Source organism: Typopeltis vanoorti, chromosome 20 (genome assembly GCF_054136105.1).
Source record: "Typopeltis vanoorti isolate ZY-2024b chromosome 20, IOZ_Tvanoo_1.0, whole genome shotgun sequence".
Classification (NCBI taxonomy): Eukaryota; Metazoa; Arthropoda; class Arachnida; order Uropygi; family Thelyphonidae; genus Typopeltis; species Typopeltis vanoorti.
This window is the reverse complement of record NC_143568.1, coordinates 75,134,597-75,152,823: the sequence shown is the minus strand read 5'-3', so window position 1 is coordinate 75,152,823 and position 18,227 is coordinate 75,134,597. Positions and strand designations below refer to the sequence as shown.

General features: G+C 34.9%; 1 protein-coding gene across 2 annotated transcripts in view; it reads right to left on the bottom strand.

Annotated features, from left to right (window-relative positions):
- Nucleotides 1-10,104: 10,104 nt before the first annotated feature.
- LOC150095572 (serine/threonine-protein phosphatase PP1-gamma catalytic subunit A) overlaps nucleotides 10,105-18,227 on the bottom strand; it is a 207,415-nt gene continuing 199,292 nt past the window's right edge. For both annotated transcript variants that reach the window (XM_090410724.1, XM_090410725.1), the window contains one exon: nucleotides 10,105-11,530. In XM_090410724.1, the coding sequence (XP_090266850.1) occupies nucleotides 11,423-11,530 (108 nt within the window). In that variant the 3' untranslated portion in view covers nucleotides 10,105-11,422. The remainder of the gene's footprint in view (nucleotides 11,531-18,227) is intronic.

Genomic DNA, 18,227 nt, shown 5'->3' with positions numbered 1-18,227 from the left:
TAACTGTATTACTGAAATCTGTTGAACCATACAATCTATCCTATATAGTTTCAGATTACGCTTCAGGAAATGGGATTATTTTGTGTGACAAGTAAATACAAGACTATTATACTGTTCATTGTGTATGTTCTCCTGGCCAGTTTGTTTTGTGGGATTAAAAAAAAAACATGCCACCCACATATGAAACCAGCTCACATTCATTGGAAAAATCATTTATAAAGGTTCTTAAGAGCATCACTGGAACTGATTGGGCTATGAGGAGAACACAAACAAAAATATATTTCCATTCAGGCCATTCTTTGAGTCTAATAACGGTGATGCAAAACTAATTTTGTTCCCAGAGAATGGGAACCATCTCATCCAAATAGACATTTAAAACACTCATCCATCTCACACACAAAATTGACCATATTACACCTTATTGAAGAATTTTCCTTATTTGATTTACCTCTCCTTCCAGGAAAATATAATAGATAATTCTCTTGCCTGTGGTCTGCTTAAATCAAATTTGATGTATAGGCTCTGCTTATATATCCTTTGTCCTATAGTAGACAGCCTCCAAACTGGCCAAATCACTTTCCTCTGTTATAGGCAAACTCTCCCTCATATATTAAAAACCAACTTGGACAGATCGTGACAGTTATGGTTTTCGATATTTCTTCACTATTCACTAATATACCTTTGGTCCTTAATCTCATTAAGCCACATTTCCTGACATAATGGAATTATTCAAATACACTATATATGCAAGTTATTTCCTGTGTAAAGGAAAAATATACAAACAGCTGGATGGGACTGTTGCGAGTTCCTCCCAACTAACTTCTAAATGAAACATTTTGAAAACCAAGCACTCAACACAACCACAATTGAAGCAATAGTTTAGCTGCACTATGTTGATGAGGTGTCTGCTGTTTTGCCTTATGGTCCAGACACATTATATACATTTTTGGCACATCTTAATTGCCAACACTAAAACAAACTTCACTGTAGAAAAAGAAAGGAACAGTTGTCTTCTCTTTTTAGATACACAGGTTCTCCATTTACAGAGAACCCACTCATATACTGAAGGGTATTTACATAATCACACCACCACTCTTCCTAACAGTATGGCATCCTCAAAACACTTACTCACTGAGCCAAAGATATTTGTTCAAATGACACTTGAAACTGAGCAGGGACCTTCACAACATTTTTTTAGCCAATAGCTACAGTCCATATAAAATAGATAAAATATTGCATGCACCCATCCTTCCAACAAATAGGATCACAGCAAAACCATTCCCATTCTACATGTGGATACATCCAGTGGTGGCCAGGTGAAAATTTTAAGTGGGGGTGCTGCATATACAAAAAAACTTTTTTTTCTCTAATCAGTAACAAATTTGTTAATAAATAAATTTACATAATAAAAATATTTCATCCTCACCACGAACAAACACCAATAATAAAAGCAATGACAAGTGCAAACAAATATCGGTAATTGAAAAAATATAATTCTTTTCATATTTTCAACAGTGACACTCGTCATAATTCAGCCTTGTATCTATAATAAATAAATAAATGTTATTCTAACAAAATAAAATAAGATTTACAAAAATATAGTTCACCACGAACACGCGCCAATAATAAACGTTTCATATCTCGCAGAAATAACGAGTGCAGGCATAAGATACACTGCCGCTTGGGCAGTGTATCTAATGACATAACGTGCAACGACAAGGCAGTCAAATATCAGCGTTAGATCACGGTGCATTTGTTTCTTGTAACAATAACTGAAAAAATATAATTCTTTTCATATTTTCAACAGTGACGCTCATAATTCAGCCTTTCATAGGGCAGAACCCCCCCCCCCCCCAGTATATAAAGAATTTCCCTCTCTTGGTGTTGTTTATGAACCATGATTGATAAATAAAAACGGTCTGGTTTGTCTTATATGCTTTGCATTCTTTTCTTTATATCAAGTAAACGTTCTCTCTCTCTCTCTGTGTGACCAAAAAAGTGCTGCTGTAGTGACATCTGATTTCAAACTCTTGAAAATTTCTCAATGGATAATTTTCAGTGACCAAATGCATTGTTCTTGGATGATAGATTAGTAAGCCACTTTTACGCTGCACCTTTTAACAATAGACGAAAGGGGATTCTGAAGCAATGGAATCTATGATAATTAACTAACTTTGCATTGTGACCATTCCTAATTTTTTTTATCTAACATAATAGCTGAGTTAGCATGCAAGTATCACTGTTCATGTTTCTTCTTTTATATATACATAGGGTGCTTAACGGTCAAAGCTATATAACTGAGAGGAGACCACATAGCCTTTAAAGGAATGCAGAGAACCGACCAGGGCTTTTGACCTAATGTTCAATCCTCACCGTCTCGTGGTGCACCCTGTTGGATATCTACCTGGATACTGAACGAACAAGAATGGGCTGGCAATTTGGGATTTAGCCGACCAAATTGTATTTTTATTGGCTCCAAAATACAAATTGATGGTATAACATGACAAAATTTCATGCCGGCTGGGGCGTCACCCAGTTAAACAAAGCCCCCGTTGTTTTCACCAGGAAACCAGAGTGAACAGTGAAAAGTCAACTACTGGAACAAATCTGACAAATCCGAAAACAAACCCCAACTCAACATCACCAGAGTTAAAGATCAGTACTGTCAACGTAAGAAGCCTGAATGGCAAAGAAATGGAGCTAGCTGAGGAATTAGATAAGTACCAGATCGACATAATAGGGGTGATTGAAACAAAAAAGACAAAAACTGGTGAGATCTTTCTGAGCAATAAATACAAAATGTTATATTCAGGCAATAACAATCAAGGAAAAGAAGGAGTAGCCATAGTATTCAACACAAAATATGAGGCTAATCTTCTTGAATGGCAGGCAGTCTCAAGTAGAGTGATGTGGGCAAATATCAGAATGGGGAATTGGACAATGAGACTTATTTGTGCCTATGGTCCCACAGAAGGTTCTACTAAGGTAGAAGTGGAGGAATTTTTTAATGCTTTAAAGAAAGCAACTGACACAGCGAAAAAGGTAAAGTTGGTGCTTGTTGGGGATCTGAATAGTAGAGTATGAAATGATTGTCAGACATACAAAAAAATTTTGGGAAAATTTGGAGAAAAGAGCAAAGCTAATAATAATGGCAAATACCTGTTGGATTTCTGCTCACAACATGGACTGTTATTACTAACACCATGTTCCAACATAAAAATGTGTACAAATTCACATGGAGAGAAGAGGCAAGGAATAAGAAAACTCTCATTGATTATGTTATTGTTGATAATGATGTTTTCTCCCTGGTGCAGGACACCAGAGTGTACAGAGGATTTGAAATTGGAAGAGATCACTATTTAGTCTTGAGCAGGATAACATTGAATTTCATATTGAAAAAAAATAACATGTAAGAAAGTTTTAAAGCGAATAAAAGTTGAGCAGCTCTCAGATGTGAACTGTAGACTAAAATACACAAACATTATTGAAGAAAAAATGAAAGAGTTTGAGAACAGCAACCAAACCTTGGAGATTCAGTGGCAAGCCTTGAAGAAAACACTGATTGATGCAGCCAGAGAAGCATATGGTGAGGTTGTCTGCAAGGATAGGAAAATCAGAACTCCATGGTGGACACATGAAGTTAAAGAGGCAGTGAAGGAAGCATATCAAAAGTTCCTGGCAGATAAGTCAGCTTTTGCTCTTTGAGAATACAGAGACAAATGTAAGAAAGCAAAACACTGTGTAAAACTAGCTAAACAAAAGTCATGGGAGGACATTATTATTATTACCCCAAGACCTCATGGAGTCAAAAACTCATCTGGGACTTTGGCAGGAATATAGAAAATAAATATCAAGAAGGTGGTAATATATTCTGGAGGTTGTTGAAAAGCTTAGAAAGAGAAAAGAGTGTAAAAGCAGTTAGAGATGATAAAGGTGATATGAAAACGGGGGAAAAAGATATCCTTGAAGTATGAAGTAATTACTTTGAAAAATTGCTAAATGAAACAAGCAGTGATGACAGCACAGTGGTAAAAAACACTCAACAGGCATACAGTCAGGAATATATATCCATACTTGAAGTAGAAAAAGCCATCAAAGGCTTGAAATGTGAAAAGGAAGCAGATGATTCGACCAGAAATGCTGAAGTATGGTAGTATAAAAGTCTTACAGTGGCTGCACTGCATAATTCAGAAAGCCTGGACAGAGGGACGATTCCCAATGATTGGAGTAGAGCTCTCATAGTACATATATATAAAAAGGGAAATAAAACTGAATGTGAGAATTACAGAGGTATTTCCCTACTGAGTGTTCCTGGCAAGATTTATGCAAGTATACTTGAGAAAATAGTTGAGAAGAATTGTGGAAGAAAAGCTTGGCGAAGAACAAGCTGGATTCAGGCCAAATAGAGGCTGTCAGGATCAGATCTTCGCTTTACAACAAAGAATTGAGAAAGCATGGGAATATAAGAAAGATCTCTATTTAAGTTTTGTCAATCTGGATAAGGCATATGACAATGACAAGGTGCCAAGAGAGAAGCTCGGTTATATGGTGTCAATGGGGCATTATATCAAGCAATACTTAGTCTTTATTTGAGTTGTAAGTCAGCAGTTAGAATTGAAGGAAGTACAGGAAGATGGTTTAATTAAATCTGGTGTGAGACAAGGATGTACATTATCCCCTCTGTTATTCATTGTCTATATGGATCACATTATGAAAGAAAGTGGTATTAAACATGATATGAAAATTGGAGATGTTAATGTCAGCCCTTTGCTTTATGCGAACAATGTTATACTTCTAAATAAATCGACTACAAATCTGGAAGATTCCCTGAGTAAATTGAATAAATGTTGAAATAGATATGGTATGAAGGTCAGCAATAAAAAGACAAAGACAATGAAAATAGGCAGAATCGTTGAAAATGTCAACTGCATTGTGAACGGAGAACCTGTGGAACAAGAAACATTTCAGCTACTTAGGCACAATTTTTACTGAAGATGGTAAATTAAATATGGAAATAGATAACAGAATCAACAAAGCTAGTATGGTAAGAAGTCAATTGATAAATTCATATGGAATAAGAGAGAAATTAGTCGGAACACTAAATTAGCTGTACACAAGACAGTATTCAAACCAGTTTTAACTTATGGATCTGAGAGCTGGGTCAGAAGTAAAACACTTGACCGCAGATATGAGAGTCCTGAGAAAGATTAGAGGCATGAACATATGACATCAATGGCAATATCATATTAAAAACGAGGATATTAGGAAAGAACTTGACATTGTCAGCATCCAGGAATGCATCAGCAGAGCTAATCTCAGGTGGTATCGTCATTTAAATAGAATGGACGAGGAAAGATTAGCAAAACAAGTGTTCTCTGGCAGGTTGGCAGGGAAACAACCCAGAGGAAGACCAAGATATAGGTGGTTTGATACTGTACAAAGTGCCTTAGATGATAGAAATATAAGATCTGATAATGTTGGAGTCTTGACAAGTAACAGACTGATTTGGAGGAAAATTGTAGATAGGAAGTTAGTAATGATGTAAATTTTTCATGTAGTACTATCATATCCTGTACACCCCTTGAGGGTACATGGCAGGAATTTGATGATGGTGTTGTTTATATCAAAACATGAATCATGACTCCTAAACCTTTCTATACAGAATTAGGATATCAGTACGGTTGCACAAAATGTACCCGATTTTAAACAATTATTTAGGAGTTAGAAAGTTAAAAATGAGAAAGGGGGAGGTATATGACTCCTGCTCACAAAAACGTATACACGAATGCTAGGAGTATCAGAAACAAGGGCAGAGTTTGTTGCCTTGGTCAATATGTTGAGACCTGGCTATCAGAATTAGACATACTCACTGGAACTGAGTGTAAAGGGGTACAGTATTTTTAGAAAAGATATGAGAGGGCATGCTGCTAATATTGGATGACTTGAATCCGGTTAGTATTGAGACCTATGATTGTAGTACTACTACTAACAGTATTTCATATGGCAGTGAATTTGAAGCCATCTGGTGTGAGGTGGAATCTAACAAGATCAATTACATAGGGGGATGTTGATTGGAAGTTTGCTGACTGTTTCGTTGTTATCATAAGGAAAGTGATAGATTTTTCCATACTAGGGAAGAAAGTTGAGTCCATCATTATGACCCTAAAATGAAAATTCTGTTGGAAAGTGCATGCTGTCTTTTGAGACAGCAAAGGTGTCTCTCACCAGGACTGCAATAAAAGGGACAATAATAAATTCTTTAAGTTATGTGAAGTCCAGAAAGTTGACCAGTTGCTAGTGATGAAGTGTATCACCAAATAGAAAAGATGAGTGCAAAGAGAGTAATCATAATGGAAGACTTTAATTATCCAAATATTGAGTAGCAGCAGAATCTCACGAGAAGAATGAAAATGCATTTATTGATCTATTGTAGGATAACTTCCTCAAGCAGCATGTGACAGAAGAAACTTGAGGTCAAAGAGTGTTAGATTTGATTATAGTGTCAGAGGGAGTTGAATTCAGTTAAAGATGTAACTATTCTGCCTCCAGCTGGTGACAGTAATCATGTGGTACACACTTGGAAAGTGACAAAGTTTATGAATGTTCCATTCAGAAAATGGTACATGCTGAACTATAAAGCAGGAAATTATGACCAACTGAGGAGTATACCGAGTTCAGTGGAATGGAATTGGTTGTGCTAGATGGAAAGAATATCAACAGTGCATTGGAAGCATTTAAACAATACTTAAATGATGCAATATCAGAATGATAACTTAAATTAATTTAACAGATAAGCCTTGATGAGACCTCACTTGGACTATTGTGCACAGGTCTGGTTTCCATGGTGATTCTGATACAGTGGAGAGAGTGTCAAAAATGATATCAGGATTGTGGAATATAGGTTATGAAGACAGATTGAGCATTTGTAGACTGCAGACACTAGCAAACAGGAAAAAGAGGGATGATAGGATTGAGGCTTACAAATTTCTGAAAGGGTTTCACAGGATTTCAGTTGATGGAATTTTTCATTTTATGGAGGGTAGGGAAAGGACAAGAGGGCATCCTTGGAAGCTGAGAAAATGAATGCTACTAAGAAATGGGTGAGGGCTAGATTTCTCTCTCATAGGGTGGTTTGTTTGGAATGGATTGCCATTGAATGTTGTGTTTGCAAGCAATGTGAATGAATTCAAAAATAAGTATGATAGCTGGTACATCCAGTATGTGGCCTCCCTTGATGAATCCCAGATACTAACATAGTATATTAGCACCATGGGTATGCTTGGTGAAAGGGTGGGGGGGGTGCAAAATCTGGAAACTGCTGTAAAGACAAAACGTTGAACTTTCAAGCCAATTCACCAATGAGTAGTGAACTGGCTTGAAAACACCAGGTAATGAAATGATTTCCCACAGCCTCTTGTTGGGCTATGGGTGCTTGATTTATGACAAAAAAAACAACTAAGACTATGGGGCAGTTATATCTGTTTCTGGCTGGTTTGTATTGTGAGGAAATACACCCTTTCTGCCTATGTACTGTTTAACCCACCTTCAGTTGAAAAGTTCTCATCATAAACATGTGCTTGCTAACCATTCAGTCAACCAGGCCAGCTATAACCTAATTGGCCATTTTATACAGTTCACCTTGGAGAAGCAAATTTTCATGGTTGAGAATGTCAAATGTCATATCTACGAGAAAAAAAATTGTTTCAAACCAGAAAGACGTATTTCTGTTGCACAGATGCATGATTACTGAATTCAAAATCTGCAAAAGGACAGAAACATTACCAGAAACCAAACATGGGGTTAACTTTAGTCACATGAGGTTTATTTGACCCCAGCTGTCAATCAAGTTCAGTTTCTGACAAACCAATGATGGAGTTTTGTTGCAATTTTGTGTAGCTGAGTTTCTTGCTGCCCCCACACCGAATCAATCACATGCCTGCTGTCGGTGCAATCAGTTGTGGAGTAAAGAGTTATTTCTAACCCCATGCGACTACTTATGTATTTTTCCAGAAGCTCCACAACTAGAACCAAGCACTTCTGGATATTTCTATGGCGATTGTATAATATGTCCAAGATCAGAGGATCATAAAATAAGGTCAAAGTGTAAAAAAGTCTGAGCTTTAGTTGCAATGAATCAGTTGTGGAGTAAAGAGTTATTTCTGACCCCATACGACTACTTATGTATTTTTCCAGAAGCTCCAGAACCAAACACTTCTAGATATTTCTAGGATGACTGTATAATATGTCTAAGGTCAAAGTTAAAAAATGTCTGAGCTTTTGTTGCAATGGGCATTCTTCAGTAAGATGCAGTAATTGTGTTGAAAATTAGAACTGAATAAAAATGTTAATATATAAATAAAGCAATTGTTTATTTCATTTTACTCACCACAAAAAAAAACATTTCACAAGAAATATTACTTTAATTTTGGGGTCAAATTACTCGTGACTAATTACGTAACAAAAAAGATGCAACTAAGGGTTAATGAGATGATTATATATGACAGTAATACAGTCAACTCTCAATACAGCAAACTGTAGGGGGACCACACAAATAGTTTGTGATAGGGAATTTCTTTTGTCAGTATTCAGTTTGTTATAGTGAGAGTTAATTGTATATGAACTTGCATGGCTCACTAGAAATTCAAGCCATTATACTGAAGTTTATAATGGCTTGAATTTCTAGTGAGCCATGCAAGTTCATATACAATTAACTCTCACTATAACACAAAATGAAGCAATTCTTCAGTACAGTTAACATTTGGAGATGCAAGAAGATAATTATCTTTTCTCAAACAGAATGCAATTAAACAGAATCCTCAATTTTGGTACTATCAAAGAAAAGAATGTCTAGTAACTTGATACTCCCGAAATAGACTGAAAGATCTAGAACAGCGTTTCCCAGATTTTTCCTACGACAGAACACTCCACAACTCCTGAAATTTTCACAGAACATGAAGCAATTCTTCAGTACAGTTAACATTTGGAGATGCAAGAAGATAATTATCTTTTCTCAAACAGAATCCTCAATTTTGGTACTATCAAAGAAAAGAATGTCTAGTAACTTGATACTCCCGAAATAGACTGAAAGATCTAGAACAGCGTTTCCCAGATTTTTCCTACGACAGAACACTCCACAAATCCTGAAATTTTCACAGAACACTTTGGTTATTTTGTAATATATTAATAATTAATTATGGCATAATGATAGAGTATTAGTACACTTATGTGTACGGTGCAACATGTTGACAAATATAAAATTACATTTAAATCAGTTATCAATCACTGGACTAATGAAATCTTGTAGTTTATTGTAGTTTCCTCAGGCCAACATCATTAAATTAATTTGTGCTGATTTTCATTGACATATCCCATTCTGATCACCAAAAATTTATATTATTATAAGTACTTACGAGTGAATGCAGACTTTTTCTCCTGTGTGCTGGTAGCTTTCCCCTCCTTTTGTACATCCTGGAGATCGCTTTGTAGGCTGGAGGTGGATGAATCATTCTGTTGCATCACAAACACCTTCAACAAGAGATTTCTTAACACCAAAGTTAAACAAAGTCCCTTGTCTCTTATTCATATTAAAATTTAAATCTGTAGGCCTATTACTTTTAAAAAATCACGGCACTATGGTTTTGAAACAAGCGCTTTCACCCTACAATACGAACTTGCAAAGAAAGTATTCAGTATTACTAGATTTGAGAACCAGATAAAGACTACCTTGATCTTCAATTTCAGTGGAAAAATTTTCTTTATACTTCCTTGTTGATTGGTCACTAACATTTGCAAAACAGATGTCATTTCGTTCAGTTTTGAGAACAGAGGATATGCTGCCCATTGTTGTTGTAATCGGCTTGCAGGCAATTTTTATGACTGGTCGTAAACAGCGGTATTCCCTTTCCCGAATTACTTCCATGTTTAAAAATACACGGCTTGGTCATTGACATCACGGAACACTTATTCACTTTCCGCAGAACACAATTTGGAAAACCCTGATCTAGAATATGGTATATGAGCAATGTATTTTAAAATCAGCTCAATTTTTGTCTTATTCATATAAAAGTAAAATTTGTTTTAAAGAATTACACAGAACTATATATGGAAATGATCAGATGTTTTAATTATACATGCCACAAAATATTACAGAATACATTCTCTTCTGATAGAAATTAAAACTCTGCAGCCAAGATAAACCTTAACCAAAAGGGAGTGATTGCCATGTATCTCCAAGATGCTAAGTAAATGAATTTATCAGCATTTTAATTTAAACTTAGCATCTTCAGAAAAATTCAATAATCACTGGGTTTGGATAATGATGCTATTTAAAACTATTTTATATACAGCACTTATGAGCTATTTTTAAAGGAAGACTTGTTTACATGGAAACTTTCTATTTGTCTTACACCATCATATACATACACATACAGACATGCACATATAATATATATAACTTGAGAAGGCAGTCATTATGATACACAGGTGGTAAAAGGCAGGGATAACTACAAGTCAATATTTCCATCATCCCCCATATAAACATTATAGAGAGCATTTTTTTTTCTTTATACAGTGTAGCAGTATTCAAAATTCATTTCATACTACAGACAAAATAACATCCTCACTCTCATGTGCTAAGGGCATTTAATGTATAAAATACCTTTAGATAATGGAATTAACACAAAACAGTTGTACTTACATTTATGTACACTACTGTTTGTTAAGCAAAATGAACTTTTGACCTTGAATAATGTCCAGATTTCTTCTACAGTACACTCCTGTATTCTATTATGCAAGTTATTTCTGAAATAACTATATATAAATACACCAGACTTATGCCTTCTGGTTCAAGAAGTGGCATTATTCATACACACTTGACAGTGTAACTGCTTCTCAATACTAAGTTATGCGAAATTTAAAAATTTGTATATATTAACCTTCGGTTCTGCTGCTGATGAGTGCTATTTATACAGTGAAAAATTTGTGATGACTTTACATTAAAAATGTGGCCATTTCTCTTAAACCACCTGCTGTTGCTCTCTTCAGCATGTCCACTATGAAGGCTGTAATGTTACTCTAAGCTTTCCCAGTCTGATAAGTCAGAGAATACATAAATAACCTTCACTCTGGGAAATACTGTACAAATCACTATAAAAGAATACCTGACCTGGTTATATACATAAAATAAAAACTAAAGATGGAGATGAAAATATTCAATTGAAACAGTATGTGCAAAGAAATCAATGAGACATTTAACAAAGTAACTGTAGATTGATCTGTGCAGATTTGAGAGTCCTACAACCTTTTTTTTTTTTTTTTTAATAAGGCAGTAGGCTAATGGACATTACCCAACTGCAGAAGCTACAACATTTGTAGTGAGTCTTTCATAACTGGGAAGATGATATTCAAAAGTCCTGCATTTATGCTATTTTTTGCTATTTTTCTTATTCACCTGCCCACGTGGTGGAGTAACAGGTCTGTTTGAGTTCATGCTGCCATATGGAAATTTTTTCTTATCTGCTGGCTTCAATATCTGGAAATAGAATAGCATGTTATTTATTTATTTTTTTTTTTTTTCATAAGACATTTTAGTTTAACAAAAAAAAATTCCAATTTAATTTACAAACTTTTTACTAATTATTACGAAAAAAAGTAAAATGTGCATAACTTGTTTTCTTTTTCTAAAGTGAAAAGTTTATACACTGATTACTACTCATGTTGGAAGGAGATGACAATATAATTCATAAAAACAAAAAGCATTTAATTACTTCCTACAGTTTGCCACAGTCAAATCATCATCATGGAACAAGACAGGCAATGTACATGCATGCACTATGGAGCTCCAGGCCGAGCAGTAGAATTTAATCTGTTTCTGCTATCCATTTATTTAGTTAATAAGAAAAAGCAGTCGATAGCACTGCTATCAGTAGCCATTACCAAAGTAGCCTATGCCAATTCAACTACCCACCTCCTAGTTAATGGGTTCCTGTCAGATCTGGTCAAAATTCAAAAAGGAGTCACAAAGGTTGCCCTCTTAGTCCATTGCTCTTTGCATTGGTTCTTTAACCTTTCTTATAAGAAGTCGACAATACACATGCTGTGCAAGGAATAACAGTTCCTTCAACTATGAAGGAAAATAAGGTATTAGCATATGCCAATGATATAACAAGTACTTTGAGGGATAATGATTCCATATATATTTTTTTTGGTATTTTGGAAAAATTCAGCAAGATCAGTGGATTAACTACTAATGCAGACAAGACAAAATTAGAAATTTTTGAAAAGTGGGATCTTGGAGTCATTCCTTTTGGACTAACCCCTCATTATACTTGGAATTCCCTTCTCCACTTATCCAATATTACCAGTTCAAGAACTTATATACAAAAACTTTGAAACATTAGAAGACTAGAAAATAGAGCCACTTTCCTTTTCTTCTAAAGCCATAGTATTCAAAACCATATTTCCTGCTCAGTTGTACATAATAAATATTACAGACATCAACAGAAGCTAAATAAAAGCAATTATATAGTAAGGCTGTGCAATTTTTTTTGGTCCAGCCAATACCAAGAAGTTAAAAAGGAATTTCTTCAACTATCAAAGAAGCATGGAGGATTTGGATTTCCAGTCTTAAAATTCTGCTATTTAAGCAATACAGCTTCAAAAATCCATAAAATATTGCAGACCAATCACACATGTGCAAGACCTCCTGTACCACATGGGTTTATTAATAAAGTGACCAAGATAGCTGTGGAACTCCCTATGAGGATAGACTGAGGGTTTGCAGGTTGCAGAAGTTGGTTGATAGGTAAAAGGGAAAAAATGGAATGTGATAGAAATATTTAAGTTTATTAAAGGATTTTATAGGACTGATGCAGGGAAAGTGTTTCAGCACTCAAAGGAGGGTAGAACAAGGTCAACCTTCAGTTAAGAGTGCAGTTAGGGATTTGAGGACTAAAATTTTCACTTGGAGAATGAGCACTTTGCTAATTCAAGGAGAGGTAGGATACATAGTGTGAATAGTTTAGGTCTGCTGCAACGAGTCTTTGGAACCATGGAGGTGCTCATACAATAGTATTAATAATGTCCCTTTATTTCCTGCTTATGTTATTATCCACAATCATAATAAGTTTCCATTATTACTAGCTTCCTGCAACTTAGTCTTTCAAATTTATCCGATTCCTAATTTTATTGTAGTCTACTGAAGCACTAGTATCTACATCAATCTACCCAGTTCTTCCTCTGGATCTTTTTACTTAGTATTAAATAACTGATTTGCTAACCTTTTCTCTTACATTTTGTTATGAGCATTCCACCTAAGAGTACCTGTGCTCGTGCATTCCCAAATGCTAATTATGTCACATTCCTAATATTTTTAACATCATCATCATCATCATCAAATTCCTGCCATGTACCCTCAAGGGGTGTACAGGATATGACAGTACTACATGAAAAAATTACATCATTACTAACTTCCTATCTACAATTTTCCTCCAAATAAGTCTGTCACTTGTCAAGACTCCAACATTATCAGATCTTATATTTCTATCGTGTCTAAGGCACTTTGTACCGTATCAATCCACCTATATCTTGGTCTTCCTCTGGGTCGTTTTCCTGCCAACCTGGCAGAGAACACTTGTTTTGCTAATCTTTCCTCGCCCATTCTATTTAAGTGACCATACCATCTGAGATTAGCTCTGCTAACGCATTCCTGGATGCTGACAATGTCAAGTTCTTTCCTAATATCCTCATTTTTAATATGATATTGCCATTGATGCCATCTGTTCACGCCTCTAATCTTTCTCAGGACTCTCATATCTGCGGTCTCTAGTCTTTGGTCAAGTGTTTTACTTCTGACCCAGCTCTCAGATCCATAAGTTAAAATTGGTTTGAACACAGTCTTGTATACAGCTAATTTAGTGTTCCGACTAATTTCTCTCTTATTCCATTATATGGAATAAGAGAGAAATTAATATTTTTAACATGGTTCTACTATTTATGCTGTCTATTCACTCAGAATTTTAAGTACTCTTAAATCTAGGCCCACCAATCTTAGAGAACTGTTCTATTACCAATCCAAATTTCAGATCTTTAAGTTGAAGTAAGTCTGAACACTGCATGCTGCTAATTTGGTCTTGACTAATTTCTCTCTTCTTTAATATACATTCATTCATTCTGCTGACTTCCCACTATACTAGCCTTTTTTATTCTATTTTCATTTACCACCTTCAATAAAAATTTGCCTAAATAGCAAAAATGTAACTTCATTAGAATTATTAAGAATGTAGTTGATGCTTTCTATATTTTTTTCATGGCCAGTTTACTATTAATAACCAGAATTTAAAAATGCTACTTCCTTCAAATATTTCATTAATTACTTGAAATAAAATTAGTACAGAAAAAGTTAGAGTGCATACATGAAATAGACCTCATCATTCATTATATATAATTTATTATCTTCCAAAATTCTCTGAAATAGAAATTATAATAGAAATATACAAGACAATCATTAGACATTGTTTTATATGAAGCAGAAATCTGGAACATAACAGATAAGATGAAAAGCCTTCCAGAACTTTGAAATTAAAATCCTCAGATAACACAACAGGAAAATGAAGAAGACAAAGAATTATATCAACAGTATATATATATCCCACAACTAAATGGTGAAATTAGAGCTTATGGATCAAGATAGTTGAGACATGGAAAGAATGGGGAACACAGTTTAAGATGAGACCTGTTACAAGGCAACCTAGAAGACCACAGTGATGCTGAGAGGATAACGTACTTGCAGGAGATGGGAATCCTGGATCAGACTGAAGAACTAAGACAGAAAATTGAGAATGTTACTTGCAGCTAAGAACCTTAGAGGTTCAGTAAGCTAAAAGAAGTCTTTTTATTGCTGATTTTCAAACCTAACTTTTCACAACAATTATTTAAGTTTGCTTGAATATGAATATATCATTTGAATAGTGTAAAATCTATTTGAATGTAAGTTTATACCACTTTACTTAACAATTGTCCACAGACTAAATTACCAATGAAGATTATGTCAAGCTCTGCATTATACCTGATTTAAAAATAAACCATCTTTTTGTAAATCCTTCAATTCTAGCTGATAATTTGCAAACATGTATTTCTCTGTATAACATTCCTTTTACTTCAAAACAATGTTTTCAAACAGCTTTTTTACCCTTCTTTATATGCTTTTTGTGATATCGATGCATAGAGGTTATTATTTTTGCAATTTCTGAAATTTTTTATCTTAAGATAAAAATCATGGCAATGCATATTTCATCGAAATGCAGTTTGTTCATTAATTTTTCTTAGCCTTTCTTAAATATTCTTATATAAATCTTTCCTCTATAATTTTCACATTGTTTTAATTAAATGTGAAAATTCTAGGATTAATCATCATTTGGGATTAAAGAGGAATTATCATCTGGGATTCTATCTTGTGACTAAGTCTTATGAATTATTTGCTACAAAATTTTCAAGTCTATCACCATCTGCTCTAGCTCGCTTCCACATATTAGGTTTCCCCAGAATATTCTTTTCTTCATTTTTATTTCACTTTCGTGATGTAATTGGGTTTCTAGAAGACAAGAAAACATACAATAAGGGAAAAGCTGTGTGAAAAACACTGCATCTGATATTCTGGGTTTCCCCAGAATATTATTTTCTTCATTTTTATTTCACTTTCGTGATGCAATTGGGTTTCTAGACAAGAAAACATACAATAATGGAAACGCTGTGTGAAAACACTGCATCTGTTATGGACCACCATATCTTCCTAACAAAAAGACAAATACATATGATCCTCATGGCTGCACTATGGAGGTGCTTCCTTTACATTTCTTAAGCATTTTTAGTGGCCTCCAGTTGTGCCACCTTCAACATATTTATCTTCTATATTCTTTCAAAAATCTTCTGTTTAGCAATGTTTACATTAAATTGTGTTTTCTTACATTTGCCTCTGTATTCTCTAAGATCACATACTGACTTAGTAGTACAGAACTTGTCGTTTTTTTTCTTCCTAGACTACTTCTTAACCTCCTATGTTCACATACTATGGAGTTTTTTTCTGTTTGTAGACCACTATATGCTAGTTGAGTCAGTGAACATTTTCTCAGATGCTGTCATTCTGTTTAAAGGTTAGTCTTCATTATATCAAATTCCTTCCCTTTTTTTTTGAATAACATTTTTATATTTAGGTCTACAATTCACATCTGAATGTTCTTAAATGAATTCTTTTCTTTGCAATGGAGGTACTCATTCTTAGCCTGTTCAAATCTTGAACCAGTCTGGAGACATCAGTAGCAGCATTATCAAAAAAAAGAACATTGTTGACAAGAAAGGTAAACAGAGCAAGTCCTTAATAATATAATCTTACAGTTCAAACTGGCATTCTCTATGGACATGATAAGGAGATTGATCTGCTTTGACAAGCAGTGGTGGTGGTTTCTCAAAGCAATGGAATGCACATATATCATACCGAACAATCAACTTGTATACAATTATATAACACAATTCTTCTGGGTATTCTTTACAAATAACCCAGAGATTTTCTATGAAAATTACACCTGGAGAATTTCCAGGTCACTGTCAGCAGTAATATACCATATTCCTTTATATATATATATATATAGAGAGAGAGAGAGAGAGAGAGTGTGTGTGTCATGGTGTTAAAGTCATGCTAGAAGAAGTTTTTTGCTTTGATTAATCAATGGTGTGTATACTTTAAGCTTCACCTAAATTGCCATCTCCTGCTATGAGATGAAACAAAACCTCTATTTTTACAATGCTATAATTTTTTTCACGGTTTACTTCATTTCATTGTATTTCTCTTTGAGGGTGAGGCAATATGCCTTCATGCAAAGTAATGATTTTGACCTTCTAAGGCTCAAATCAATACTAAAGTAAAATTCACTACTGTGAAAACCTAAAGAGAATAAACAATTTGCTTAAAACATGAAATATCTAATATTCATAATCATTTTCATAAACTAATAGTGCAAATCATTAAAAATAAATAAATACTTATTTTTTATTATATATACAGGGTGTTCGGGATAAATTTGACATATTTATAATTAATTATATTTTTCCGTAAGTTACATGTATTAACACACACTTCTCTTCATTTAAAAGTTTGGACCCTTCTTCATTCATATACAAGATGTCAGAAAGGATGGATAGCTGGAACCCACCTGAATCATGGAAGAGAATAACTTGTATCATGATGATTCGTGCCCGCCATCAAAATAAGGATATTACGACTGCTGCCCAATGCTCCCTGAATACAGTAAAAACAATCAGGCATGAACTAGAGACTTGCAATGGTGACTACGAGGATGTAGCAAGAAGAAAGATCCCTAGCAGACGATCTGATTGCGTTCGTACAGCAGAATTCCTCGCAAATCTGCAGGAACAGGTGTTGAAGAACCCTGGCATTGGAATTCGGGCTTTGTTCGTGGAGTTGCTAACTGTAGTCAAGCCCTGGATAACAAGGGTAGCCAATGGTAGGCCGTATGTATGGCAGCAGGATTCGGCCCCTTGCCACACCTCTGGGAAAAGTCAAAAATGGTTGTCTGAAAATTTCTACGACTTCACCAGTCCAAATGTTTGGCCTCCAAACTCCCCAGACCTTAACCCCATGGATTATTTTGTATGGGGCGCAGTTGAAAAAGACACCAATCGCACTTCCAGTAATACAAAAGCCCAGTTAATGGATAAAATTAAAACAGTTTTTGCGGCCCTTCCCAGGGAGACTGTAGCATCAGCTTGTTCGAGGTTCCGAAGCAGAATTGAAGCTGTGATCGATGCTAATGGTGGTTATTTTGAGTAAATCTTGTTGATAGTATTGTAATTAACTCTGCCTGTAATGTTTTTTTGTCAATTCATTAAATTTAATAGATACAAAGAAGATTTTCTTTTTCCTTACGAAACTGTCAAATTTATCCTGAACACCCTGTATATGAGCAGTAAAATCAGTTACAAATTTGCTGTAAACATATCAGATTACAGAATGCCAAGAAGTTCCATCATTCCTGATGAGACCTTGACCTGTAGTTGGTATGATGGTGGCGGTGGTTATGGAGGAAACAGAAGATCATGGTCCTGTCTCATCACGAAGACATTATTCTCATAGTCCTCGTCATGGTATCAAGAGAACTCTTCCTCATATTAGAAGATGATGATGTAATGTGAAATGGGCCTCCTTTAATGGATCA